This window comes from Centropristis striata, chromosome 6 (assembly GCF_030273125.1).
Source record: "Centropristis striata isolate RG_2023a ecotype Rhode Island chromosome 6, C.striata_1.0, whole genome shotgun sequence".
Taxonomy (NCBI): Eukaryota; Metazoa; Chordata; class Actinopteri; order Perciformes; family Serranidae; genus Centropristis; species Centropristis striata.
In genome coordinates, this window is record NC_081522.1 from 31,471,750 (window position 1) to 31,498,642 (window position 26,893).

At 45.1% G+C, this 26,893-nt stretch overlaps 1 protein-coding gene across 1 annotated transcript; it reads left to right on the forward strand.

Annotated features, from left to right (window-relative positions):
* The first annotated feature begins 914 nt into the window (after window positions 1-914).
* On the forward strand, window positions 915-26,893 carry gins3 (GINS complex subunit 3). Its single transcript, XM_059334346.1, has 3 exons — window positions 915-1,203; window positions 22,875-23,108; window positions 26,367-26,893. Exons 1-3 carry the CDS (start codon window positions 1,033-1,035, stop codon window positions 26,595-26,597), a joined length of 636 nt encoding a protein of 211 aa, XP_059190329.1. The 5' UTR covers window positions 915-1,032; the 3' UTR covers window positions 26,598-26,893.

A 26,893-nucleotide genomic window follows, 5' to 3' on the forward strand; every position in this document is an offset into this window, starting at 1 on the left:
GATTTAAGATGTATGCTTAACCTTACAGTTATTGCCTGAAGTCACTCTCATTATTATCCTCTATTGGTGTTATGATAATGATGATGATTATTTACAACAACATAGCACATTACTGCTAAACACACTCTTGGTAATATCCTGACCTCTAATGGCTAAATTCGTACTTGCACCTGACTTCCATTTAAAGTGTGTGTGACTCAAATGTAGTTTTGTATTTCATTTCCCAGTTGGATAACGATTGCAATGTATAAAGGTTATACTTTTCCCCAAATGCAACATATTGTATTTAACTTATTATAAATAGTTAAAAAAAACAACATATTTATGACTCAGTTCGACTCATCAGATCGATTACTCTGGAGAGCGCAAGCACCCTACAGGGCTTTGCAACCACTGCAGTGAACCAGAAACAGTCTAACATGTGCTGGTAGAATGTAAGATGTACAATGCTGAAAGAAAGAGACTTCTAGAGGATGGCAAACACAGTAACACCCTGGAAAGTCTTCTTGGGGAAAAATTATGCAAAGAAAATAAAAAGCTCCTATTTAATTACCAGAGGGAAACAGGACTTATAGAGAGAATTTAGTTATGTATCTAATTATTTATATTTGTATCGTAAAATGCTATTAGTTACACTATTGTTTCCCCCTTCTCCCGTTAAATTATTTATTTATCTTAATTTTATTATTATTGTTATTATGATTATTACTTTATTTATTTTATTTTATGTTTTATTTTTTTATCAGTATTATTATTTTCTCTCCTTGTTTTCCTGTCAATCTACTGCTCCACCACTCCAGTCCAGTAGGTGGCGGTAATGCACCTGTACGTTGGTCTGCCAACCGCCAATAAAACTAAAAAGAAGAAGAAGAAGAAGGATCTGAGAGCGCTGGTCTGATTGGTCAACAAGTCCTGGCGCCAAAGCGGAGAGCAGGAAGAATTGTAAACACAATGAGCGAGCTTCATCTTCGCTCAATATTTCAGTGAATATATTTTACATAAAGCTACGCTCGGCCTCATTTGGACCCGAAAATGGATACACATTCATATCTACCTGTAAAACCTGGAGTGGGGATGGAGGAGAACTTCTTGTCTCTGGACGATATTTTGCTCTCTCAGGAGAGACTTCCCGTCCGGACAGAGTGCAGCTTTCCCCGGCTGGGCTTTCTGGAGAAGTCGAGTGATTCTCAGGACATCCCGGAGGTCAGTAAAGTCTCTTAAGACAGTCATGTTGTAAATGTGTTTATTTAGAAATAACTGTGTCTATCGAAAATAAACGTTAATCAACCCAGATGCTGATCAATTTGTTGTGTAAAGACCAGTGGTGGAAGAAGTATTCAGATCTCTTACTTCAGTAAAAGTACTAATACCACACTGCGAAATTACTCCACTACAAGTAAAAATCTTGTATTCAAAACTTACTGAAGTAAAAGTACAAAAGTATCAGCATCAAAATGTACTTAAAAGTATCAAAAGTAAAAGTACTCGTTATGCAGAACGTACCAACTCAGACTGTGTTATATATTCTAAATATGTTATTAGATTATTATTATTATTATTATTGATGCATTTATGTAAACAGTGTGTGAACTTTCTCGTGGTATTATCATTGCTCATTTAAACTACTTTATATTCTGTTATGAGGTTTAATAAAAAAAATGTCTATTCACTTCAAATGTATCATGTTTTTATGTTAAATCTCGACCTGAAAAGTAACTAAAGCTGTCAGCTAAATGTAGTGGAGTAAAAAGTACAATATTTGCCTCAAAATGTAGTGAAGTAGAAGTATAAAGTTACATAAAATGGAAATACTCAAAGTACAAGTACATCAAAATTATACTTAAGTACAGTACTTGAGCAAATGTACTTATTTACTTTCCACCACTGGTACGCCAAATTCACTGCCTGTTCACTCAGTTTACTCTGGTTAAAATGAATTAAGCAAGAACGCTTTTCAATTCGTCATGTCATTACCTAACAAAACTTGTAAGAGTTGAGTGACAAAATACAATATAAAGTTCATCTTTATGTATTAAATTAATGTTGAATTTAATGTGTTGTGGGTTGCAACAGATATCAATAGCAAGAGTTTATCGTCTTTATTTCTGACAAGTGCCATAGACAAGTTTACGAACATTACTGTAAACAATAAGCATATCGATATAAATGACTTCCTGTTGCTAAACACATGTAGCTTTCAAAATAAGAGCACATTGATGCGTTAACAGAATCCACCACAGAATATACAAGAATACTGTAAGAAGCCATATTCTCCTTTACAATAATTCCTTACATGTTTACAATCAGGTAGGCAAACTCATTTTTTAAGATCCTTGATTAAGATCAGTGATGATGGATTAGTCAAAGTCAAAGTCAAAGTCAAATTTATTTATATAGCGCATTTACAGACGGCTGAGCCGCACCAAAGTGCTTCACATAAAAGTGCAAAAAAGTGCAATAAAATACAGAATTGACAAAGGTAAAAAGAGACTAAAACAAAACAAAACAAAACAAAACAAAAGTGGCGTTAGAATGTGTGAGAGGCCACCAAATTTGAGCTTTCATGGCAAAACAGGTGTGCCGTGAGATTTTGGCTTGCACTTTGGTATGCCTTGGGTAAAAATAGGTTGAAAAACTGCTCTAAGCTTTACATGATATACAACTCATGATATTTTGTGTAGGTTACCATCTTTTAAACTGGCTCTATATGTAAAATGGGGGGAAAAAATAGGGAAATTTATAATGATGGAGATTTTAAAAATGAGTGATGGTACATAGAAAGTTACCATCACTGTAATACTGTCATACATTTTCCAATACAGTAGAGACATAGACCTTTTAAAGGTGTGACAATAAACCCTCAATAGAACACAGTTTATTCAGGTAACTGTACGGAGGCAACAAAAACTGGAGGAGAGATAATTTCCCTCGAGATAGAAACCATAAAGGTTATTCATTATTTTATAGGCTAGAAGGGTAGGCCTCTTTTTATGTCTTTAGATTCAGTTAGAGGAAAGCGACCTTTTCACAGAAGACATTTGACACGGTACATTAAGGAAAGCACAACTCACCAACTCCCCAGATTACAGTTTGTTCTCTGACAAACGGAAACAATTGGTGAGTCAGATAAAACATTTTGGGCTGGCTTACTAGCTTGAGCACTAGCTTAAAAAACTAGCCACGAGCACGTCTGGACAACTTTCGGCCAGGTCATCCTGTTCAGACTCAGAAGCGGAATTAGACGTGTTCACATAAATCGTTCACAGTTTGATACTAAACACACACACACACACACACACACACACACACACACACACACACACACACAAACACACACACAGTAATCCCAGCCTTAAAAGAGTGTGTTGAGTGTTTCTGCTGACGTTTGACTAGTGTTGATGCTCATCATCATCACTTATTATTTTGACTGTCTTACTTTTTTTGAGTAAATCTTGGGTGGGGATTCAAGTGTGAGGGTAGGCTTTTCAGGGCTTCTTCTGCTGATTGGTGATTTTTAAGTTGACCTGAGCCCAACATGGCTCAATAAAGGATGGGTTATGCAGGCTCTGGGGAAAGTTGTTATTTTTAAGGCTGGATTACTGTGTGTGTGTGTGTTGGGCTCAGGTCAACTTAAAAATCACCAATCAGCAGAAGAAGCCCTGAAAAGCCTACCCTCACACTTGAATCCCCACCCAAGATTTACTCAAAAAAAGTAAGACAGTCAAAATAATAAGTGATGATGATGAGCATCAACACTAGTCAAACGTCAGCAGAAACACTCAACACACTCTTTTAAGGTCATGGCCAATGGTCCAGGGGATGAGAGAAATAACAATAGATTTAAACCAGGGGAAAAGAATCACAGAAGCTTTATATGTACAATGACATATGGGCATCGCTATTTTTTTAGTGACAATATTATATTGATTCATGACTGCCAAGTATCAATATTAAGCATATTTTTCCGGAGGCCGTAGCAGGCTCACTTTTAGGAATATACTGGAGATACTGGTATCATATGAAACTAGAAGATCTAAGGAATCTATAGGTAATATGTGTCAGGATATCGTGTCGGGAAGTTGTCGAAATAACGCTGAAAGTTTGATTTCAGTTCAGTTTGACTGAATTCTTTGTTGGTCAGTCTGTGGGTTTAACTCTGATTGTGGAGAAATAAAAAGACTGAAGTGAGATGAATAGACTGAGAATCTTCTCTTATTTGACAAAACAAATCTTGATTGAGTTTGATTTTGTGGACACAAAACGCAGTAAAGCAGTTAAATCGCAATATATTGTATCAACATACTCACCATATCGCTAAATGCTTAAAATCGCAATGATATTGTACCGTGACTCAAGTATCGGGATAAAATCATATCATGGGGCCTCTGGGATTCACACCTCTCTTATATTTAACTATCAAGGTAAAAAAACACCAGCTTATAAATCAAGAAACACCACAGCTCCAACTCTGAAAAACACACAACTTGGGAAAGCTCTCATCTGGCACACAACTACAGCTCTCTCAGCTTCTTATGCTGCAGGCCCTGATTAGTGATGAGCTACAGATCAGTGCTGCTACTCACTACAGCTATAACAGAGGAGGGGGAGTGCACTACCTGCAGGAAAAAACAACACGCACACAACACGGCATGCATCAGTATTACAGTAAAATGAGTGGATTCAAACCTAAATCTGCACCAACATCTATAACTGCTGTATGAACTCTATGATTTTTAAGGTGACTCTAACTCTTGTTTGATCCCCGAGAATGCCCTGAAAATAGGGACTTCTGGACCAGCTCTCCACTAAGGGGTTTTGTTCCCCACACTATGGATATTATCACAATAAGTGTATCAGGAACTTTATAAGCTGGTGGCGAGAAGATTCGCCTAGCTCTCACTGCCTAATTCCGAGCACCTGCCCTGCTTAAGCCGGAATGGCACCCATAGGATAACCCATAAGCTACAGATACCACGCTGGCCGCGCCCGTTTAACGGCAGCTCTCCTCTAACGATCTTTGCACTTGGTGAATTGCTAGGTTAGATTTAGTAGCTGAGAATAAAAGCTCCTAGGACAAGTTTAATTTGTTGGCTAGAGTTAACCTGTAAGAACCTTATTTTAACACACAACCTTATAATAACAAAAGATTTAGAGATCTAATGTCCACTACTTCACTTTTAAATGCAATTGAGAATTTATTGATAATATAGCAAGGTGCAAGCGTACAGCATGTAATATTTCAAAAGTTGATTACAGATCAAATTCATAAGAGTATAATAATAAAAATGATTACGGTATGATTTGTCTTACCCTAACCCTAACTTTCCTATAATAAGTGAAGCTGTAGCTGGGAATTGTAATCCATCCAATTTTGAAGAGGAAAACGGGAAAAGTTGCCTGGCCAAGCAACTTGAAACGCACTGTCCGGAAAACGGTCTTCAACCGAGGCAATCCACTTTGTACAAAGTCAGAAAGGTCCACGTCCGAGACCGCAATCCAAAAACAGCAAGAACAAAGAAAGAAAAGTCCATTAATCCATCTTGACAAATGTTGGAAGTGGTTACCCTTCAAAACTTATCTCTCGTCCTCATCTGTCAAAATTGGAAATATTCTTTCTTGATGTAAAACGTCCTCAAAGCCGTCTCCTTCTGTTAGTTGTAAAAATCCAAGTCCTACCACCGATGTGGTCGATCGGGTGTAGTCCTCAAATCCAGAGAGTTGTAAAAGTCTTGCTACTCCTCGTGAGGGATGCAGCAAGGGGTAACAACCGAATCTTCTTGGGCAGCAGTTTTTATACCCTACTGCGCCCAAGACTCAAGGGTTTCATATTACCATTCCTCAAATCATTGTCCTATTGGTTTAATTCTTTTTCTAACCATGATTCTTCTGTTGCCGGCCAGATTTCCTTTAGTCCGTTCCTCCCAACTTCACGACTTCGTTCAGTTTTGCACGTACCAAGTTACAACATGTCTCGCTCAACTCTGCTCTCCTTTCAATTCCTCTTTTCTAACAACCTTGCCCTAACTGTCACTTTAGTTTTACAAAATCAGCAGAATCAATGTCACAGTCATATCATTTCTTTGGATCACTTCAGTTACCACACATATTATTTCTCTGATCATTATTGTATTTCATTCCAACAGTTAAACCATTTAATCACATTAATTCGTTAATCTTATTTCTCATAAAATCATTACTTACTTCATTTAGTGCAATCATTTCCACATTCATTATGTCAGATCAATAGTAGTCAATACAATGGCATGCATATAACAGATCATCATCTTCTATAGTAAAATCACTTCAGTGTCACAGTGCCCTAGTGTATTACATCAGGTTTGGTAAGTACCGATTTCTCCAGCATTCTCTAATGCTGGTAAGTCCCTTAGTTTTCCAGTCTCATACCATTTTGTTGGTGTAGGGCTAAGAGGGATCTCAAATAACCTCCAGATTACTTGACACCCCCTCCTTGAGATCACTTGTAGCCTCTTTCGTCCTCGTCCGAGGAGATCTCGTCGTAGAGAGGAGTGGGCGGTGCAGCGTTGAACAGAGAGTCAGTTTCACTTACTTCGTCAATGGTGATCACTCCGGCGTCCTCCGTAAGGTCGATGGAATACACTTCAACAGCCGCAGCAGCTGCTTCAGTGGCTTGGGCGTTGACAACCGTGAAATCCCCTGGCCTCTCGTAAGGACTTAGGACCATGGCATCCGGGCTTTTGACCGTTACAGCTGGGCTCTCTATCATGGCCGCGTAGCCTGGTTCTTCTCCCAAGTCCCGTAGGTCCGGCCACTGGTCCCCAGGGCATGTATCATGCTCCGGGCTAACAGGGGTTTTCTCAGTCGCCTCTCCTTCGTCGGATTCCTCGGCGCAGGGGAGGGGCAGATGAGCAAGACCTGCCATGAAGGTGGACATATCGACGTCCGGCTGGCCGCCGGGGTCGCCTGCAAGGGTTGAAGTACTTGCTTCTCGCTCAAGCAGGGGCATGCTGCCTTCCACCTCATGGAAGTCTATGAGTTGCTCCAGGTAATTCTCATAGTACCGCTCTTGGTCCACAGGCTGGGCCTTGGTGTTCACAATGGTTGGTTCCAGCGCCGTTGCGCTGGCACAGGGTCTCTGCCCTATGGCGATGATCTTGCCATTCAGGAGGTGCGTAGTGACCGCACTTTCCCCATCGTCGAACCTCCAAAACACAGCGTAGGTAGCGTGGTACACATGGTGAGAGGGATACCCACGTTTTCTGCCGCTTTCCCCTGTACGGATGGAATTCCATTCCATCTGGGCCCGGGCCATAAGTTCCACCATTCTCTCGTTCGGCACCTCTGGTAGGCTGGCGTTGTCATTGGCGGTGACCACTCCTGTAGGAATCCCGAGAGGGAGACAGCAATGCTGACACGGAGTGCACCATAATGCAGCGCAGATTTCCCAGAGGTATCCGGCTGCTCCCACTGTAGTCTTACACTGGGTGCAGCGTACTTCTTCCTAAATGATAAGGCACATAGTTTCATATGATTTCTTAGTTTAGCAGTTACGTAAGCGGTCTAGCATGCAATGATTTCTATTCTTCTGGTTCCCTAGAAGAGCTTTTCCTCTAGGGTCGTTGAGCCAGCCAAGGTGACCGGAAGGCCAGCGTCGGTGCGTTCCCTTGACCATCGCCGGTCCTAGACATTGGGAAGCAGGCAGCGTATGTCATGAACCATACAGCAACTATCGGTTCGCCAATTAGCTTATACCAAAAGAGGATGCTCAGGGCGAACCAAGCTAGGCACCATGCAATCAATGCACCCAGCTTTAGTCCCCAACGTATCTTAGAGCGCTCTTGCAGCGCGGTCGTGAGGGCAGTTACGTAGGTTATCATAGCGGCGGTCATCATGGCCTCAACTACTCCTACTAATGGTCTGAGTGGAGCGTGGAAGATCTCGGCAAAGTCAAACACCATCCATAGTATCAGGATGCCCGCGAAACAGATACCTGATCGGTCAAGCGTAAGGTTGATGCGTCCCATCATGTAAGTAACAAACAGGGACAATGCCACCGTCCGGGTTCGGTAGCAGACGGTAACAATGATCAACTTGATACCTCCATGGAGCAAGGTGATATATCTCATCGGTTGGTCTAGAGACCATGGTCCGGTACAGCAGTAAACTAGCCATATGGCCAGAAAGATGGTAAACTCCACTGTACTCACTTCAGCCATGGTTGGTACCGGTGTCACCGTACCGTTGCCTGTGTTGTTAGTCATGATGATCGTGTTCCCTCAGAATAAAAATTCCTTACTTGAAAAAATGGTTATTTATTGATGCTGTAGTTCTCCTGTTGTTGCTGCTGCCTCGCCAAAATCAGGAACCAGACTGACCAGGGTGCGGCCGAGCCTGGTGTCTTATACTTCCTCTTGCTCCTCCCCTTCCGGGAGGAGTGGCTTTTTAGCTCCCTTCTTAGCTTTGCTTCTTTTTCCCGCACGTACAGCTGAGGCGACCCCGCCTTTGACGATCACGTAGGCAATCAATCCAACAATGATGAGTCCTACTATCATCAACAGGTAAGGCCATAATTTGTGGAAAAGGTCAGCAATCCATCCTTCCACAACTTCAACTCCGGCAGTTATTACTTCTATGGCTTCTTCAGCCACTCCTTGTAGGGTCATGCCGGCCCTTTCATACCAGTTGCATTCATGTGACAGTTTCCCACTACCACAATGCAGCCAGTTTTCTTCTGGGGAATGACAGGTACCGTTGTTGTAGAGACGATTAGGTCCCAACCACTCGTATCCGGAGATTTCTTTCCCGGCACACAGGCTTCTCCTGAAAGCATGTCCTTCAGCAAGGAAAATGGTTGGTTCAGCAACAAAGGGTACTATCTGTCCGTTAATCTGCTTTCTCTTCGTCATTCCATGCCCTAGAATGCTTCTAGCACACCCAGCCCTTTCTGGGAATGCTCGATACCAGCCGTCACCCTTGGGGTTCTTCTTCCAGACGGTCTGGTGCCCATAGGTATCGTATTCTCCGACATAGAACGCCTCACAATGGTCTTTCCAGCCAGGAACATGTTTACAGTGCTGCCTAGCCAGGCTAATGGTACAGGTGGTGTTAGCACGGTCACATTTCATATTCCAGGGCCTGGGACTGACAACTGGAGATGGTCGGTTCCAGACGCCAGGCCAGATATCCCGGTCTTTAGAATACACAGTAGCAACATATTGATACTGTACCCAATAGTTGCTTGTCTGGGTTAGGCAAGGAATCACCCATTGTAGCACCTCGGTCTTTTCCAATCCCCACCAGGTAGACGTAACGTCTCTGTAATAGCCTTCTTTCCAAGCTTGCAGCGTTCCCTTTACCGTTTGATTCCCTTTAAGGTATGTACAATTGTAGATCCACTGGCTCCAAATTTTTGTCTGTACTTGTTCCAGCCGACACCTCGGTGATTTGCCATCACTCACGAACAATATACCGTTTAGACTGTCAAACATTTTGTTAGCCACACATTGATCAATCTTGTGGAAGTCTCCTGATGGTACTGTCATGAGGTCAACCGGTGTTGGCAACTTCTGGACGTACATGTTGGTTTGGTACGGTCCCAGGAGTCCCAGCGGTGTCCATAGGTATCCTGGCTGAAACGAGCCTCTGAAATGCTTCAGAGAAGCGATCCAAATCCATGGCAGGGAATTGTTCAGCCATTCTTCGTGGTGAGCTTGGTTGATTTCTCCATAGGTCCCTCTGTGGGTCTGGAACCATGGCTTTGTTACGGGAGTTATAACCATGTAGTTTTGTCCCGTACAGTTCTGCTGCTTATTCCAATAGCATCGGTTTAAATGCGTTAACTGTTGGTGAACACATTTGATAGTTAAATTCCTAAGTAGCGCTAGGCGCTGGCTCGAACCTGTGCCGCTTGGTTCTATTATTTGAAGGGTATCTGGTAGGGGTGGCGCCGTCGGTGGAACGGCTGTGGATGGAGGCGTAGTTGGTGCGGTGGCGCTACTAGACGTAGTGTTCCTTGTGGTTGCATTCCCCGGCCGGGCCGTCGTTCTGTTCTTGGGCGTCGGGCCTCTAGTTAATTCACAGGTGAGGTTGTAGCTACCCCAAAACCTCCATTTCAGGAGGGCTGTTCGGCATGTATCATTCCGCGGTGGTGCTGGAAATACCACCTCTTCTTCCCAGTAACCTTGCCCGGTTACATTCGTCAATGGTCTGCATCCCCAGTTGCAGTACCATCCTGGCTCTTCGATCTCTGCTTTAATCCAAGTGCATTGTACAGTTCTCTGTACCTTCTTTTGTAGAACCAGGACCCTTACAAGGGTCCCTTCGCCTCCTAGGTCCTGCAGCTCTTGCAGCACCTCTGTCCCATTGGTTACCTTGGTAAGGTTTCCGTTACCGTAGGACGTCCAAGGTTCTGTAGTGGTCTGGTTCTCCGTTGAGTTGGAGTCTGTACCACTGGGGTCCCATACCGCGAAGATGTCTCTTCGTTTCACCGTCCAGCAAGCCTGCTGGAACTGGCGGGTTGTTGCATATTGGACTCTGGTATGGGTTAGAGCCCAAGGGTGGCTACCATAATGGTATAGTATAGACAGAACTGCCACCATACCTGCCATTACTGCCAATATTCTCAAAATTATGATCAAGCATTTTTTCCGTTGTCCGTTGCGTGGTCGTTGTGGTCCATCTTTGCCTTCTGGTTCGAATTCTTCTTCGGAGTCTGATGATGAAAAGTCATCAGGATGGCTTAATTTGTTACCCCGTCCTTGGGTTCTATGCAGTGGGAACTCCATCCCGCTTCTATGGTGTAGGACCTGATCCTACGGGTCTTTTTGTTCAAAAGTCTTTTTCTGCTTCTGTGAGTTGCCTTCAAGTAGCAGTAAATAGGACGCTGGCTTATATGGAACTTCTCTGCCTTGTAGACTTGTTGTGCCACTAAATCTGTGTAGACAGGGGATTGGTATTTAAGAGTTGGGTCCAACCCTCGCCACGCCCTCGTGTGTGTGCCAACTCTTATCTGTTTGTGCTCCTCAAGGGGTCCCTGGAAGACTATGAATGCTCTGCCTGTAGCCCTGAGGTACTCCGCACGCCCGTGACCCTTTAGGACTTGGTCCCAAGCATCAGTAGTCACGGAATACAGCGGTTGACTTGTTTTGCCCTTCTGTTTGCCTGGCTCAATCATTAACTTTAGCACGAGTGTTTTATTACCTATTTCTTCATTTCTGCCTATCCAGCAGTGATATCCTTGTTGGCTGAGGCTAGGGTTGAAGGCGCCTCCATCTTGAAAGGTGGGATTTCCACAAGTAGTGCGTAGATGCATATGCTGATTTTCTATCAACATTCCTCCTTCTCCTCGTCTGGAGGCTAGGGCACTCTTGTACATGGTTGGGCTAGTGGTCCAGATCAGGTAGGGTCCTAGCCAAATGTCAACATAATGTCCTTGTATCGGATCTTCATAATTGGGTCCCCATCGTAGTTTGAACGTGAAACCTAGGTACCGTACATGTACCACGTTGAAGATCACAGGACAATTCATGGGAACTGGGTATATTCTTCTTAAGGGGTGTTCTCGGTAGGGATTAGGTTTTGAGCCTACCTCGTCCGATCGTTCTTCATCAAGGATCTGTTTTGGGTCGGCGAAGTCCGCACTCCTTTCCACTTCTCGATAGGAAGCAAAATAGTTATTTGTAAATCCACGTGTATTTTGATAATAATCCTTCCTTGGCCAATCTAGGCGGATCTTTCCATGTTGGGTCCTAAGGAACGGGGGTTTCGGTCCATCTCCTGGGCCGTTGGTTGTATACTCGTCCAGCGCTTCTTCTCCTTCATTTTTTGGTTTTGTGGGCCAACGGTGGCTTGTGTCGAGGGGGGACATGAGGGGGTATCCAAAGTTGGGGTGCCCAAAGGTATATGCCATTTTTGCTACTCTTTTCGGCTCCTTGGTGAGTTAGTTTTGCGTTTGAGGTCCTTCCGCCTTGACTGCTTACTGCGCAACTAGGGCGGTGTGGATTGGTGACGGGTATTTTAGTTCCGGGCTCAGCCTTTGCCACGCCTTTGTGCTGGTGCTGACTCTTAGTTTTGATGGTTGTGGGCGGGGTTTCCGGGAAAGTAGGGGTCTGGTTGGGGATATCCGGGGTAATTTGCCATTTTTAATCCTTTTATTGTTTCTTCGGAGTGTCCTTTCTGGACCTTTTGTTACCTCCAAAGGGGCGCTTGAAAAAGGCCTTGAATCTCTTAGCTCCGCTTTCCCTCTCCGGGCTTGGCGCTGGCTTAGCAGGTTCAGGTTTTTCCTCTTCCATCACATTGATATCTGCTCCAACTGAGTAGACTCCTTTGTATGGGACCACCACCATGCGAACGGTGATTTGGACTTTCTGTACTTGATCCTTCCTCCAGGGTGTGTCTGTTCTACTGGCCACTCCTCCGGGCACTTGCAGGATCCCTTTTCGGTCCCAGTCTTCGGGAGTAACGTAGTAGACAGCACTCTTAGACTTTGATTTAGCTCCGTAGTGTCCCCAGGCGTCCAAGCCTGTGACTTGGTAGTACAAATTAGTACCTCTGGCTCCTTCTTCTTTAGGAACATGACCTAAATCTTCTGTGGGGATGCTTGGGTCCCCAAAAACTTCTTCAACTAGGCTCTTCCAGGTGGTTAGCTCCCATGGGCCTTCCCAACCACCCTTTTGAGCCTGCTCCCTGACCTCGTCTGGGAGTCTTTCAAGACCCGGCGTATAGCCTGGTTTTGCCGGATCTCGGTACACTCTCAGCACTAATGGGACTTGGGTAGTGGAGAAAGGTGGACTCGCTACCCTTCCGTGCTGAGGATCATAGGGCCAGGCCAGGGAAATAGCCTCTTCCAGAGGCCCATACCGTCCTGGTCCCTCATCACTGTATTGTCGCAGGTAACTGCTGCTGGCCGTCACCATGTGTGGATAGAGCCCTGGAGCAGAGGGGCTGGCCTGTTCTGCACTCGGCCTCGGCGGCAGTGCTCTACCTTGTGGAGGTGCCGTCATAGCCTCCGCTCCTTGGGTCCATCCTCCGCTGTTGCCGGCAGCCGAGAGGGTCTTGAGGGGGTCCAAAAACCTCCTCACTTGCCACCCCTTCGCCTGTCCAACGTGCATCATTCTTCCATTCCTTTGCATCAGTCCACAGTTATTGCAAGGGTGGATGAATTTTCCATCCCACTGACAAGTACATCCCTCCGAGTCTAATCTGGTTCCTCGGAGGTCCCACTGAGTCAAGATTATCAACCTTGGTAGGGTTGTCACTCGGCACAACCCACAAACATATGCATCCAACACCTTTACTGGTTTGTAAAGCATTCCTTTGAATTCTTCTTTGGCACCGTTCGGTGCACACGGCTTGTTACCTCCAGGTCCTTCCCATTGGACCGAGAGGGGTGATGGTTTCATGCATACTACACATGAGTTTTTTACTTCTTTCCACTCTAAAGTCTCCTTTTCTTCTGACAGGAATCCTTTCTTCGCATACTCCAAAGTCTTCAGTCCTCTGCCTGCCCAGAGTCCTGAGGTTGTTCTCCTTAAGGCTACCACCCCGTAGACAGTGGCCATTCTGACATAGGGCGGTAAGTTCTGTGTGTTACTGGCCATCTTGGTTCCTGGTTTACTCCTTAGCTGGGAATCGGTTTAAGCTGCTCGACTCCTTGGATTCCCTTTCTTTTCAGTAACACGGTGTTACTATCAATGATTTTTTCTACTATGTCGGAAAACTCGTACTTTACTTTGACTGCAGCTTGAGTTGGATGATCTCGAGCCTTGATCCACACCCTCTGTCCGACATGGAATGGGACCTTGGGCTCAGGGACCTCCTCCTTGTACTCCTTGATCCGTCCCACTTCCTGTGACGTGAATGGGCGGCCATTGAGTTCTTCAGAGGGGGAGGGCCTTCTTGCACGATGGCGATCGTTCAGGGCCACTCCTATTTCCAATGCTTTGGTGCTCCATTCCTTGTTGTTAGCATTCTTTCCGATCCAATTTTTCACCAAGCCTATGGTACGCTCGGCTACTCCGTTAGCTTGGGGGGTGTATGGGGGAGAGTAAACTCTGATTACCCCATGTTCTTGACACCACTGGTCCACCTGGGCATTGCGAAAATGTGTCCCATTGTCCGTTCTTAGCTCTTTTGGGAGGCCTAGATTAGCACAAGTCTGATCTAGCATCCCCACCACGCTGCTGCCGTTAGCTTTCCTCACTGGTTTGACACTTACAAACCCTGACATAGAATCTACAAGCACTATGAGGTACTTCTCACCTCTTTTTCCCGTCACCCCCAGAGGGCCGGCTACGTCCATGCATATTGATCCCCATGGAACAGTGCTTTTTATGGTGAGGCCTTCCACTCTCTGTCCCCGTCGTCCTGCGTTGAATCGACCACAGATTTCGCAGTTCTTGAGGACTTGGCGGACTCGGCCCCCAGGAATCCTGAGTTGCTGCTTCTCCAACTCCTTCCGTGTGGGTACTGCTCCTGCATGCCCTAGGTCCTCATGCACTGCCTGCACTACCCCCTCCACGGATTCTTCTGGGACCACCCGGCCTTTGGGTGTCTCGTCCCAATTCTCGATCCCGACGAAAACAACTCTTCGTTGCTGAACATATCGATCCACTTCATCATTACCTCTCCAGTGCACCCCCTCCTTGCCGTGGGCTTTCTGATGCACTACATCGAGGCTCATGTTTAGCCGCATTTCGGCTATTTTCTTCCACAGGTCTTGGTGAGCAATCACCTTACCCTTGGCTCCCTCAAATCCATTTTCTTCCCAAATGGCAAGGTCCTCATTTAGGGCTTGGGCACAGTAGTGGCTGTCGGTCACTATCCTGGCTCTTCTCACCTTTTGGTTTGTAAGCTCCAGGATTCCTTCTAGGATCGCAGTGACTTCTCCGGCTTGCGCACTCCCTGGTGTCCTGCCCTTTTTCCTCAACCTTTCTTCGCCATTCTGCTTGAGAATGTAGCCCCAATAGGCTGTGTTGTCTGGTCCTTTTCTTGATCCATCAGTATATACAATCCATTCATATGGTTTTTCTTCTGTTTCATCTGGTTTCACTGCAGTTTTCTTTACCGGTTGTGCTGGGCCGATCTCGAGGTCTGGGTCCAACAGAATGTCTTCCCATCTTCCCCACCTCGTGTTCGTGGCTTTGGTACTTTCCACTGTTCCTTTTCGCAGGAACCGATGTACTTGGCTCTGTGTGATGACTTTAATCCCTTGTCCTTGGGCCAGCTCTTTCGTGTGTCCCCAGTATCTTGCCAGGACTGCTAACTCCTTCTCTTCTTGGGGAAACTTCTGCTCCACGGAGGTCAAAGTGTAGCTCCACATGCACACCAGACCCCCTCCTTCGTTGCTGACTTTCACCATGGCATCGCTGCCATCACAGCTCACATCTACCACTAGTCTGGTGTTAAGACTTCTCGGCTCCAGTCTTACTGCATCTAGAATAGCCTTTTTCAGCTTTTCCAGGTTGTCTTGATCGGCAGCTGTCCAAACCCACGTTTTGGTAGATTTGGTGTCCAGGTCTGTCTCTTTCTTCTTGAGACAGGCGTACAATGGCCTAGCATATTTTTGATAGCTAGGTACATGGTCTCTCACATAGTTACAAAGCCCCAAAATCTTCTGGAGCTCATTCTCCGACGTTGGTGGGGTAATGTGATTGAGTTTTTCTTTGTAACCTTCTGATAGTCCCAAATCTGTACCGACATGGAACCCCAGATAGTTTACTTCGAATTGTCCAAACTGACATTTCTTCAGATTCAGCTTTAAGCCTGCTGCTGTCAACCTTTCCACCACGGTCTGTAGCCTTCGTAAGTGTTCCTCCTCGGTGTCGTCTGCGATGAACACGTCGTCGATGTAGATTGCCGCATCTAGGTCCTTTAAAACGTCCATTACCGCCGACTGGAAAACATTAGGTGAATTTTTGTATCCTTGGGGTAATCTCTGCCATACGTATGCTCTTCCTTTGTGGGTAAAAGCGGTTTTCCCCTGCGACTGTTTGGCTAGTCTCAGGGAGAAAAACCCGTTGGCTAGGTCAATGCAGGATTTGTATTTCTTGACCCTCAGCGTCTTCAAGGCTCCTTGCGGGTTAATGAGGCTCGCCCGGTTGGCGATGGTCCTTCGATTCAGGGCCTTAAAGTTGATCACAGGTCTCCAGCCTCCTCCGGCTGATTCAGGTTTCTTCACTGCTTGAATTGGGCTGTTAGTTATGGGATTTGATTCCTCTCGAATAATCCCTAACTGGCTTAGTTCTTTGACAATTTTATCCATTTCTTCAACCGCTCCTGGGTTTAATGGGTATTGGCGTACTGGTGGATGCACGCCGCCTTCAATAGTGTGGACATACTTGGGTCCCAAGTCTCCACAATCATTTTTAAATCCTGCCACTTTGGCTTTGGCAATAATTTGTCTCAGCTTTTCTTTTCCCACTGGCGAAAAATCACTTTCTTCCAGCTTCTGCTCAGTGGTTACTGGTATATCCACAGTTTTATACCAGCCTGTCAATTGTAATTCCTTTGGTATCAAGGTGATCTGATTTACCCTGCCTTTCATCACTTGCAGGATTTGTTTCGGTGAGCGCCGTTTCTTTCTTGGGGTATGGAGATCTTTCAAATCTCCTACCGCCACTAAATTACATGGTCCCAGGAGCCACACAATGCCCTTCCAAATTCCGAAAGGCATTTTCTCAATAGCTCCATTGGCAAACTGTACATCCAAGTGTCCTTTGGTTTCGAGGCTTCTGCGGGTCATGGACACATCTGCCCCGCTGTCTACTAGAAAAGGTTCTCCGTCCACGTCCGTGTAAACTTTGTCCCCTTCCCAGTAGGCATGCTCCAGGGCGACCCGCTGCCTGGAATCCATCATTTCTTCTGCCCTCCGGTTGCCACAAACTTACGGGCTTCCGCGAGGGCCTTCTTCTGATCTGGTGTCAATGCGCGATACTCCTCGTCTGTGAGTCGCTGTGTCCTGGGGGTGGGAGCTGATTCTCCCTTCTGTTGTCCTGGGCCTCGTTGAGCTCCCGGCTGTGCAGTCCAGGTGTTGTTCTGCGGCCTAGGCTGGTAGCCTGGCTGCCCCTGGCTCTGCGGTCGAGTGTAAGGTTTGGCTGTGGTCTTCTCGGCAGCCTTAGCTGGAGAACTAGCCTCCTTCTTACGTTTGCTCTCGTAGAACTGTTGCTCCAGGTCCCATTCTCTTATTGCTGCGTCCAGTTGCGCGGTTGTTTTGCCCTTTACTGGCATTTTGACAAAGGTGATCTCTCCTCTGGTCCCTTTGGTGACTTTCCTCAGGACTTGCACATATCTTTCTGTTGGTATGCGCGGTTTCAGCTCGTGCCACGCTTGGCCGAGTGTATGCCCCGCTTTCATGGCCGCTTGGGCTCTGGCAACTAGAGAATCTTCATCGTCGGTGTCTTCCAACACCAGTCTCTCATAATGGTTGCGAGTGGGTTCGTACTTATCAAGTGGTTGGCTGATGGTGCTACTCAGCCACAGTCTCTTTCCTTCCTCGCACTCGGTGCTGCTTTCTACCAGGGTCCAAACTTCCCTCAGGTAATCCTTCATGTCTTCATCCGATCTCCTTTTTCTCACCATTTCCTTCAGCTTTTTAAACTCGTCAAATCCAGCTTTGCTCGCTTGAGTTTGGCTGGCCACTGGGTCAGGTCCAGCTGCCAGGACTGGTGGGCTTCGTGCTGCTGGTGCGGCCTCTTCTTCTTCATCCGAGGTGAAATCTCCCGTTTGGCGTTTTATCACCTGTTTAGCCCAGTGCACTGCTGTCTTCTTCAGCCTTCTGAGCATCACGTCGTGTGCCACGGCAACATATGCCGCTCTAAAGTTGCCAGTCAGTTCTTTACTCATGGCCAGGGTCGGGTAAGAGGGCATCATGATGATATTGGCCCATTCCCCGAGCGTGGCCTCCACCTCCAGTTTCTTGGTGTTATCCAAGCCATCCCTCCAGCAGGTAGGGATCGGGTAATCATTTTGTCCGGCTTCTGGCACATAAACTTGTCTTCCGTCCTTGGACTCTATGTAACCCCACTCTGGGTCACGGGCCTTCTTCAGGGAAGAGTCCTTTGGGTTGTGTAGAGGGATGTCTTTCTTTTCCCCCTTTCTGGTGCTATTCCTCAGGTTGAGAAGTTTCGGGCTTTGGGCGGCCACTGACTCTAGGCTAGCCATCTCCTCTTCCTCCGAGGCCTCGCCCTCGGTGTACACATCCTCGTACAGACCGCCATCGGTCTCGTAGTCCGTATCTTCAGGTCCTGTTTGTGGGTCTTGGAGGTACAATGTCTCAAAGCCTTGCACAAATTCCTCTGGCAATTCCCTTTTCTCCTTGCGTTGCTTCTGTAGAGGGGTGAGTTCGACGAGCCGGTTCTTCCTTCTTGTTGGTGTCGCCTCGGGCTTTCCCCTTGGTGAGGGCTGTGGCGGCTCGTTGGGGTCCCGTGGTGGCGTCCTCCCAGGGCTCCTGAGGAGCTTGCTGTGCTGTGCCGGTGGCAGCTTCGGATTCGTGGCTCTCGGTGGTGTTTTCTCGGACCATTTCAGTGACTGCACTCCTGGCTGTCCCGGATTCTCGTTCTGAGGCGAGGTCAGCTTCAGCGTGGGTATGCCGGCCACCGCATGTCGTATCCTATTCTCTGCATCTTCCGGTTCTATTACCACCATCAGCTCCGTTACGGACCCTTGCAGGCCCGACTGGCGTAGCTGCATCTTCAGGAACGCTGTGGCCATTTTCTCAGCCTCATTCCAGGGAAGATCCCCCGATCTTATGCCGTTCACTCCTACCACCACTCTTCTCAGGCCCATGGCCACGGCTAAGTCGAACCCTTTCTCTAAGGCTCCCAACACCTCCAATTGGTGCTCCGTGTGTGTCTCTTTTCCTTCATAAGCCGTGACCGGCACGTGGATGATCGCGTAGTAGCCCGAATGGCCTCCTGACGTGGCTGCCGGCTTGGATTTGTCATGTTGGGTATTTCGCTTGCTGAGTGTCTGCTGGATCTCCCATTGGTACCCTGTAGTATTCTTCATTTCGTGCTGCAGACCTTTCCTGGTCTTCCCATGATGTATTTTCAGCTTCTCGTTAGTGAGTACAATGAGAGCATCTGCTCCGATGCCCCACATCCCGTTCCGGTAGTACATCCCAGTAAAACCGCTTTGGGTTCTAATTTTTGTCACGTCCTGTGGGAGCGGGGGTAGCGGTTCCAGCTCGTCGTTCGCTCCAACCTCCCCAGTGGAGCTCTGCCGCTTCCCCTGGTCTCCCTTTGTCTTGGTCTTTGGTTGTTTCTTCTGGTCGGCTGGCGGGTCCGCGGGGCGGAATTTCACGCTTGCCTTCAGAAGTTCACCTTGCTCCTGCAGGTGCTTTTGCTGTCTTTCGGTGGTCTTTATCAGGTTCTGCACCAACGGCGTGAATACGTCGCGCAACTCTGTTGGGAGCTGCAGGTTCTCTTCTGGCGACAGGAACCCAGAACACGTCCTGCCGCTCGAGCCCTGCTCTCCCTTTCTGGGTCCCGGCTGTCTCTGTGGCGTGAGGAAACGAGGGTCTGACAGTAGGAGCTGCTGTTGCTCCTGTAGGATCCTTCGTTGCTCCTTGGCTTCCCGGGCCAGTTCCTTAACTTTGCTGACCAACGGGCCTCCCTTCAGAGCTTTTTCGTGTCTCTCTAGGAGCTCCCGATGGCTTCTGGCCCCCTGCACTAGTGATTCGATGTCATTGACTACTGGGCGGACGAATTTACCCAGGAGCATTTTGGCTGCTTGCACTTGTGGTGACCCGAGCCCAGCTATCTCTTCGTCCTCTTCTCCGTCCTCCTGGGTCCTTTCACGGGCCTGAGTGGGGGGCTCGACGCTGTCTTCAGGACCGCCAGGGAAGAGAGGCTCACCTCTCCCAGAGGCTAGGATGTCCTCCACGTCGGCCTCGAAGTCATCGAGCCGCTCTTCTCCTAGATCCTGGCTTGCCGGTGAGTCCGGTCTCGAGTCGGGCCCCTGGGATCTGTCGTTTTCCTCCCGATGCGCCTCATCGGATTCCGAGCTTGACTCGGCATCCGCGTCTACCGCCGAGCCTTGCTCTGCTCTCAGGTCCTCATCGACTGCTCCCGATTGGGTCGAATCAGGCAGCCAATTCTCACCCGGTTCGTCCTCTACCACGTCCCGCAGGTTGGCTGTCTCGCCCTCGACTGAGGCTTCTTCGATTACGCTGTTACTCTCTTCGTATGGATGCTTCTCTCGCAACTTTTCTCCTAATCTCTTTAATTCCTTTAATTCCTCCGCGTATTCCTTATGTCGGCTCGTCGCCTTTCCAGGGTGACGGTCCAGCACACAGCCAACCCCCAAGATGTTTGCTGTCATTTTCACAATAGAATCATACTTCTGTGATGGGCTTATTATGGTGGTTATTGATCCCTGCTGCCAGCTTGACAGCACGCCAATCCACCATCTCAACCAGCCTTTGACTTCGTCCCTGGATTTCACTTTACGGGGATTTGGTAAAACCACCAGTGCTTGGCCATCCATAATCATGTCCGCGTAGAAACTCTTTCTGTTGCTTAGACCCGTTTGCATTCGTTCCCCCAGCTGGCTTGAACCCGCCACCATGCGCTGGGTGAAACTAGCAGCAGTAGCCTCGCTCCAAGTGTCAAATCCATCCCCAAACAGGTATACGCGATGTGGGAGAACACCGCTATACTTGAGTTTCTCATAATCATGTTTCTTTTGGCCCTTCGAGGGACTTGCTTCTTTATCAAGCTCCCTTAGGTCCACTAGTAGATCTGTTCCTCCCTCGGCAGCCGCCATTCTGCGGTGCTTTGGGCTTCGTTCGTCGTCTCGAGTTGTCTGTCTTTCAAAGCCTCCCGGGACGTTTCGGGCAGGGATGAATTTCAGACCTTTGGGTTATTCAGCGCCGCTCCCAGGGACTCGCTCCTCTGCTTTTGCGATCGCTCCTTCCTCCGCTTCCCCGCTCAGGGGACACTCGCGGAGCTCTGGCTCTCCTCGGATCAAAAGGAGATCACCAGGCAGTCCTGCGTGCCTGCAGACTGCTTCTTCGGCTCTCTGGCAGATATCCTTTCCGCCTCAAGCCTTTCTCTTTTTTCTGGGGTCGTTCCACACGAACAGCGGCGACTTGCTCCCGCTGGGATTCTTCCGAGGGCACGACAATCTTCTTATTGTCGCGCCCCACGTTGGGCGCCACGTGTTTGATCCCCGAGAATGCCCTGAAAATAGGGACTTCTGGACCAGCTCTCCACTAAGGGGTTTTGTTCCCCACACTATGGATATTATCACAATAAGTGTATCAGGAACTTTATAAGCTGGTGGCGAGAAGATTCGCCTAGCTCTCACTGCCTAATTCCGAGCACCTGCCCTGCTTAAGCCGGAATGGCACCCATAGGATAACCCATAAGCTACAGATACCACGCTGGCCGCGCCCGTTTAACGGCAGCTCTCCTCTAACGATCTTTGCACTTGGTGAATTGCTAGGTTAGATTTAGTAGCTGAGAATAAAAGCTCCTAGGACAAGTTTAATTTGTTGGCTAGAGTTAACCTGTAAGAACCTTATTTTAACACACAACCTTATAATAACAAAAGATTTAGAGATCTAATGTCCACTACTTCACTTTTAAATGCAATTGAGAATTTATTGATAATATAGCAAGGTGCAAGCGTACAGCATGTAATATTTCAAAAGTTGATTACAGATCAAATTCATAAGAGTATAATAATAAAAATGATTACGGTATGATTTGTCTTACCCTAACCCTAACTTTCCTATAATAAGTGAAGCTGTAGCTGGGAATTGTAATCCATCCAATTTTGAAGAGGAAAACGGGAAAAGTTGCCTGGCCAAGCAACTTGAAACGCACTGTCCGGAAAACGGTCTTCAACCGAGGCAATCCACTTTGTACAAAGTCAGAAAGGTCCACGTCCGAGACCGCAATCCAAAAACAGCAAGAACAAAGAAAGAAAAGTCCATTAATCCATCTTGACAAATGTTGGAAGTGGTTACCCTTCAAAACTTATCTCTCGTCCTCATCTGTCAAAATTGGAAATATTCTTTCTTGATGTAAAACGTCCTCAAAGCCGTCTCCTTCTGTTAGTTGTAAAAATCCAAGTCCTACCACCGATGTGGTCGATCGGGTGTAGTCCTCAAATCCAGAGAGTTGTAAAAGTCTTGCTACTCCTCGTGAGGGATGCAGCAAGGGGTAACAACCGAATCTTCTTGGGCAGCAGTTTTTATACCCTACTGCGCCCAAGACTCAAGGGTTTCATATTACCATTCCTCAAATCATTGTCCTATTGGTTTAATTCTTTTTCTAACCATGATTCTTCTGTTGCCGGCCAGATTTCCTTTAGTCCGTTCCTCCCAACTTCACGACTTCGTTCAGTTTTGCACGTACCAAGTTACAACATGTCTCGCTCAACTCTGCTCTCCTTTCAATTCCTCTTTTCTAACAACCTTGCCCTAACTGTCACTTTAGTTTTACAAAATCAGCAGAATCAATGTCACAGTCATATCATTTCTTTGGATCACTTCAGTTACCACACATATTATTTCTCTGATCATTATTGTATTTCATTCCAACAGTTAAACCATTTAATCACATTAATTCGTTAATCTTATTTCTCATAAAATCATTACTTACTTCATTTAGTGCAATCATTTCCACATTCATTATGTCAGATCAATAGTAGTCAATACAATGGCATGCATATAACAGATCATCATCTTCTATAGTAAAATCACTTCAGTGTCACAGTGCCCTAGTGTATTACATCAGGTTTGGTAAGTACCGATTTCTCCAGCATTCTCTAATGCTGGTAAGTCCCTTAGTTTTCCAGTCTCATACCATTTTGTTGGTGTAGGGCTAAGAGGGATCTCAAATAACCTCCAGATTACTTGACACTCTGAAGTCTATTTCCTTTGATTGCAGGGTACAAAGATGGAGCTTCCTTTGTGGCTGGCCAAAGGTCTGTACGAGAAAAAGAGGAAAGTTCTGTCAATCGAACATCCAAAGGTGTACAGAGAGGGCTGGAGGACTGTGTTCAACGCTGACCCCAACGTGGTGGATTTGCATAAGATGGGGCCCTACTACTACGGTTTAGGATCCCAGATGTTGCACTTTGAAAGTCCAGAGAACCCGGAGATTGCACAGACACTGCTGCAGGTGAACAACACACACAAATGTTAACACACAAGAGTTATGTACTGTAAAAATGTTCCAAAAAAAGTTCAGATATTGAATTTCAAACCTCATTGTTAGTACTGGCATGAAACTGGAGGCCAACCGATATGGGATGATTGAGACTGATGTGGATACTGGTTTCAGAGGGGGAAAATTAAAAAAATAGCTACTTTCTCAAACATAAAACTTTATTCAATAATATTGAACATTAATATACATTATATAAACAATGTATAACATTGTCAGCCTATTCTATAAATGATAACTGAGAAAATTAAGTATATAGCAACAATAACAAAAGTAAATTGAAAAGTCTTCTAGGCAAATTTTTTTTTCAAAGATGTCATGTGTTATGTGAATAACATAACATGCAATTTAAGGATAAAAACCACATTGTTTTCTCATGTAGTACAAATTTGCTGTTTCCGCCTACTGTATTTGGATATTTGTGCATACTGAGGTCCCTAAACAGGCTTTGAATGACATGAACTGGGTATCACTTTCTTCATGTGGGATGATGTGAGTCATCAGTAGCAGCCAGTTCATTGCAGTGAGGGAATTTCTTGAGTCTCGACTTCACTGTATAAAATGAGCTGCTGTGACCTCTAGGATAATCACAGCCTCATGAAACTTTACAACCACAAACTAGAGAGCATTCAGAGGATGTGCAGCTTTCCTAGGTAAATTGACAATAAGAGGGTTTCTCAGCTGTTTGAAGAACAGAAGTGCTCGTCGTCCAATCGCTGAAAATTCTCATTTTTTTCACATTCATCTGCATTCAAATATTCTTAAGTAAAAAAATGGTTGCTCTTTGAGAGGGTGTACTTGCATTATAATCCTATGATATTTTTATATTATCATTATATCAGAGGCATAAATTGATCATAAACTTGCAATGATATTATTTATGGTAATAATTTCTGGGACAATATATCAAACAAAAAAAGTTAGTATGACAGGCCTGCTATTCTTTTAACAAAAATGTTTAAAATAGAAAGTGAGAGCATTTTTGGATTGTTCGCCCTTGTTTTTTTGCAGGAGGACAAGCTATAAGCGTTTCACATTCACTAATTTTTTCTTATTTTCTACATGTGTAAGTCGTATGCAAGAGGGTTTCTCAGTAGGGTTTCTGTCCCGTGACAACAGATTAAACGTCATTGTGGACTTGTGTTTTCAAGAAACATAAAAGATGTTTGTTCACATAACAATACCAAAAATAGTTTTCTGGGTATCTTTTAGATTTCTCAATAAATATGTGGTCAAATTTAATATACATTCACATTGTATTGTTTAACAACCCAGATGATTTTCTAAAAAATATTATAGATCAACAGAGACAATGCAGATTCAAAACAAAGGTAGATGTTGCAATTTGATGCATTACAACTAGGGGGTGCAATCAGATCAGAAAATACAGCCGACTGTTTTTTGTTGTTTTCGGTGCACCTGTTACCAGGCAGATTATCTCTAATTTCATTGTCTGACAGACTGAGACAGAGGGTTGTTGCACACTATATGATTTCTCCATCACCTTAAGCACTAGTGGATTTTCACATATTTCAAGTGATAAACTGCCACCCTGTTTGTTTTTGAGCTTAATAAGAAAGATATATTGGATAGCATCCCCATTTCCTCATTTAATGTGTTTATGTGACATTTCTACCTAAAACCAAAACTGAGGTTGTTATGAAGACTTGTCTGCTGCATGCAGCCTGTGTTCAGGTGTACAACTGTTGATGCTCCCTATATTTACAGAGACTCTTTAAATATAACACTGTAAAGACTGAAGAAACTAAAATATCAATGTGGAAATTAGGATTTCCAACATATTGCAGATTTATAAACTATACACCAGCTGTACTTACTACTGATATTTTAGCTTTGGAGACATCTTTGAGGTTTCAATATTTTTAAGATAAATTTTTTTTCAAGATGGTCAAATTACATGAAATTAAACATATCTGAAGTTTAACAAAAAAGATGTACATCAGAGTAGGGGTGGGCGATATGGGCAAAAAAAAAGGATTATTTTTTTTTATTTTCTGATGACAGTAATCTGACGATATCCCTTAAAATGAGATTTCTTTACCCAAAAAAATAGCAGTTAAAATTTAGAAGTGTGAATCAGCAGAGGCCCCACAATACGATTTTATCCCGATACTTGAGTCATGATACGATATTGTGATTTTAAGCATTTTACGATATGGTGAGTATTGCGATACAATATATTATAATTTAACTGTTTTACTGCATGTTGTGTCCACAAAATTAAATTCAATCAAGAATTGTTTTGTCAAATAAGAGAACATTCTCAGTCTTTTCATCTCACTTCAGTCTTTTTATTTCTCCACAATGAGAGTCAAACCCACAGACTGACCAACAAAGTATTCAGTCAAACTGAACTGAACTGATATCAAACATGTATGGACGACAACAACTGCAGCATTTTATCAAACTTTCCTCAACTTTAAGCTTCTCTGCTCTGATTTTTTTTTTAATGAAACATTTAAAAAAGCCTGAATTTGCAGCATTATTTTGACAACTTCCTGACCATATCCCGACACATATGGTGCCTATAGATTCCTTAGATCTTCTAGTTTCATATGATACCAATATCAGCAGTATATTCCTAAAAGTGAGCCTTCTACGGCCTCCAGAAAAAACAAAAACGGCCTAATACTGCCATCCCGCTGCCCGCCAGAATGCTAAATATCAAAACTTGTATTAATTGGAGCAAAACTAGCTTACTATATCAAACCTTGCTAGCATAAATTACTGAGTTTAATTTTATCCAAAACTGATTTAAACACAAAACACACACTGTGAAAACTAACCTCATGCCTCATTGGGGGCAAAAAAATAAAACATTGAACTCCTTGGCGTTATCTTTACAGTATCACCTCACTAGAGTTAGTTTTCAGTTGACAGGAAGTCTCTTTTTCATCCTTCAAAATAAAAGCGTCCGTTATCAAAACAGGCTTTTACACAGTGCTGTATATATATATATATATATATATATATCTTTTATTTTGCCCATGTATGCATATTTTTATACTTACTGGAGTATGTATAAAAACACAGCTATTACTATATATATCGCCCACGTCTACATCAGAGGTGACTACAGGTTCAAAAACCAGACCAGGCTGATTAAAAAATATATATAAAGTACCTTACACAGTACTCTATATTTGCTGTCTTTGTATTCTCATCTAATGATGAACACCGTCCTCTGTCCAGACGTTCATCGGTCGGTTCAGACGGAACATGGACTCTTCCCAGAATGCCTACAACGAGGACACGTCTGCGCTGGTGGAGCGTCTGGACTGTCTGGAGAAGTCTCTGTTTACGATGGGGCAGACCGGCCTCAACGGCTTCCAGAGCTGGGAGAAGGGCCAGGCCTCACAACTCACCGCCTCCAGTCTCGTTCTCAACTACCGCAAGAGGAAGATCAACGACGTCCAGCCCTGACTTTATCCTGCCGCTAAGAGACACAGGCGCTGGTACAGACACTTTGGTGTGGAGTAAACGAGGACAGTCTGACAGTCTGCTCATCATCACGTTTTGGTTCATCACTGCAGCGTGAAATGTTTTATTGCTGTTTGATTGTTTTTACATGCACATTGTACAGTGTAACATTTGCTTTTTCTGTTATATTAATTAAAGATGTTTAGGCTGGTCAGGAGTCGTGGGTCATTTCAATGTATGGGTGTTTTTTGTCTTGACAGATGTAATTCTATATAATAAAATAAAGCTCTTTCACTATT

Coding starts and splice junctions, on each gene's coding strand:
- gins3 (XM_059334346.1), top strand. CDS start 1,033: ATGGATACACATTCATATCTACCTGTAAAACCTGGAGTGGGGATGGAG. Junction 1,204..22,874: donor ATTCTCAGGACATCCCGGAG/GTCAGTAAAGTC, acceptor CTTTGATTGCAG/GGTACAAAGATGGAGCTTCC. Junction 23,109..26,366: donor TTGCACAGACACTGCTGCAG/GTGAACAACACA, acceptor TCCTCTGTCCAG/ACGTTCATCGGTCGGTTCAG.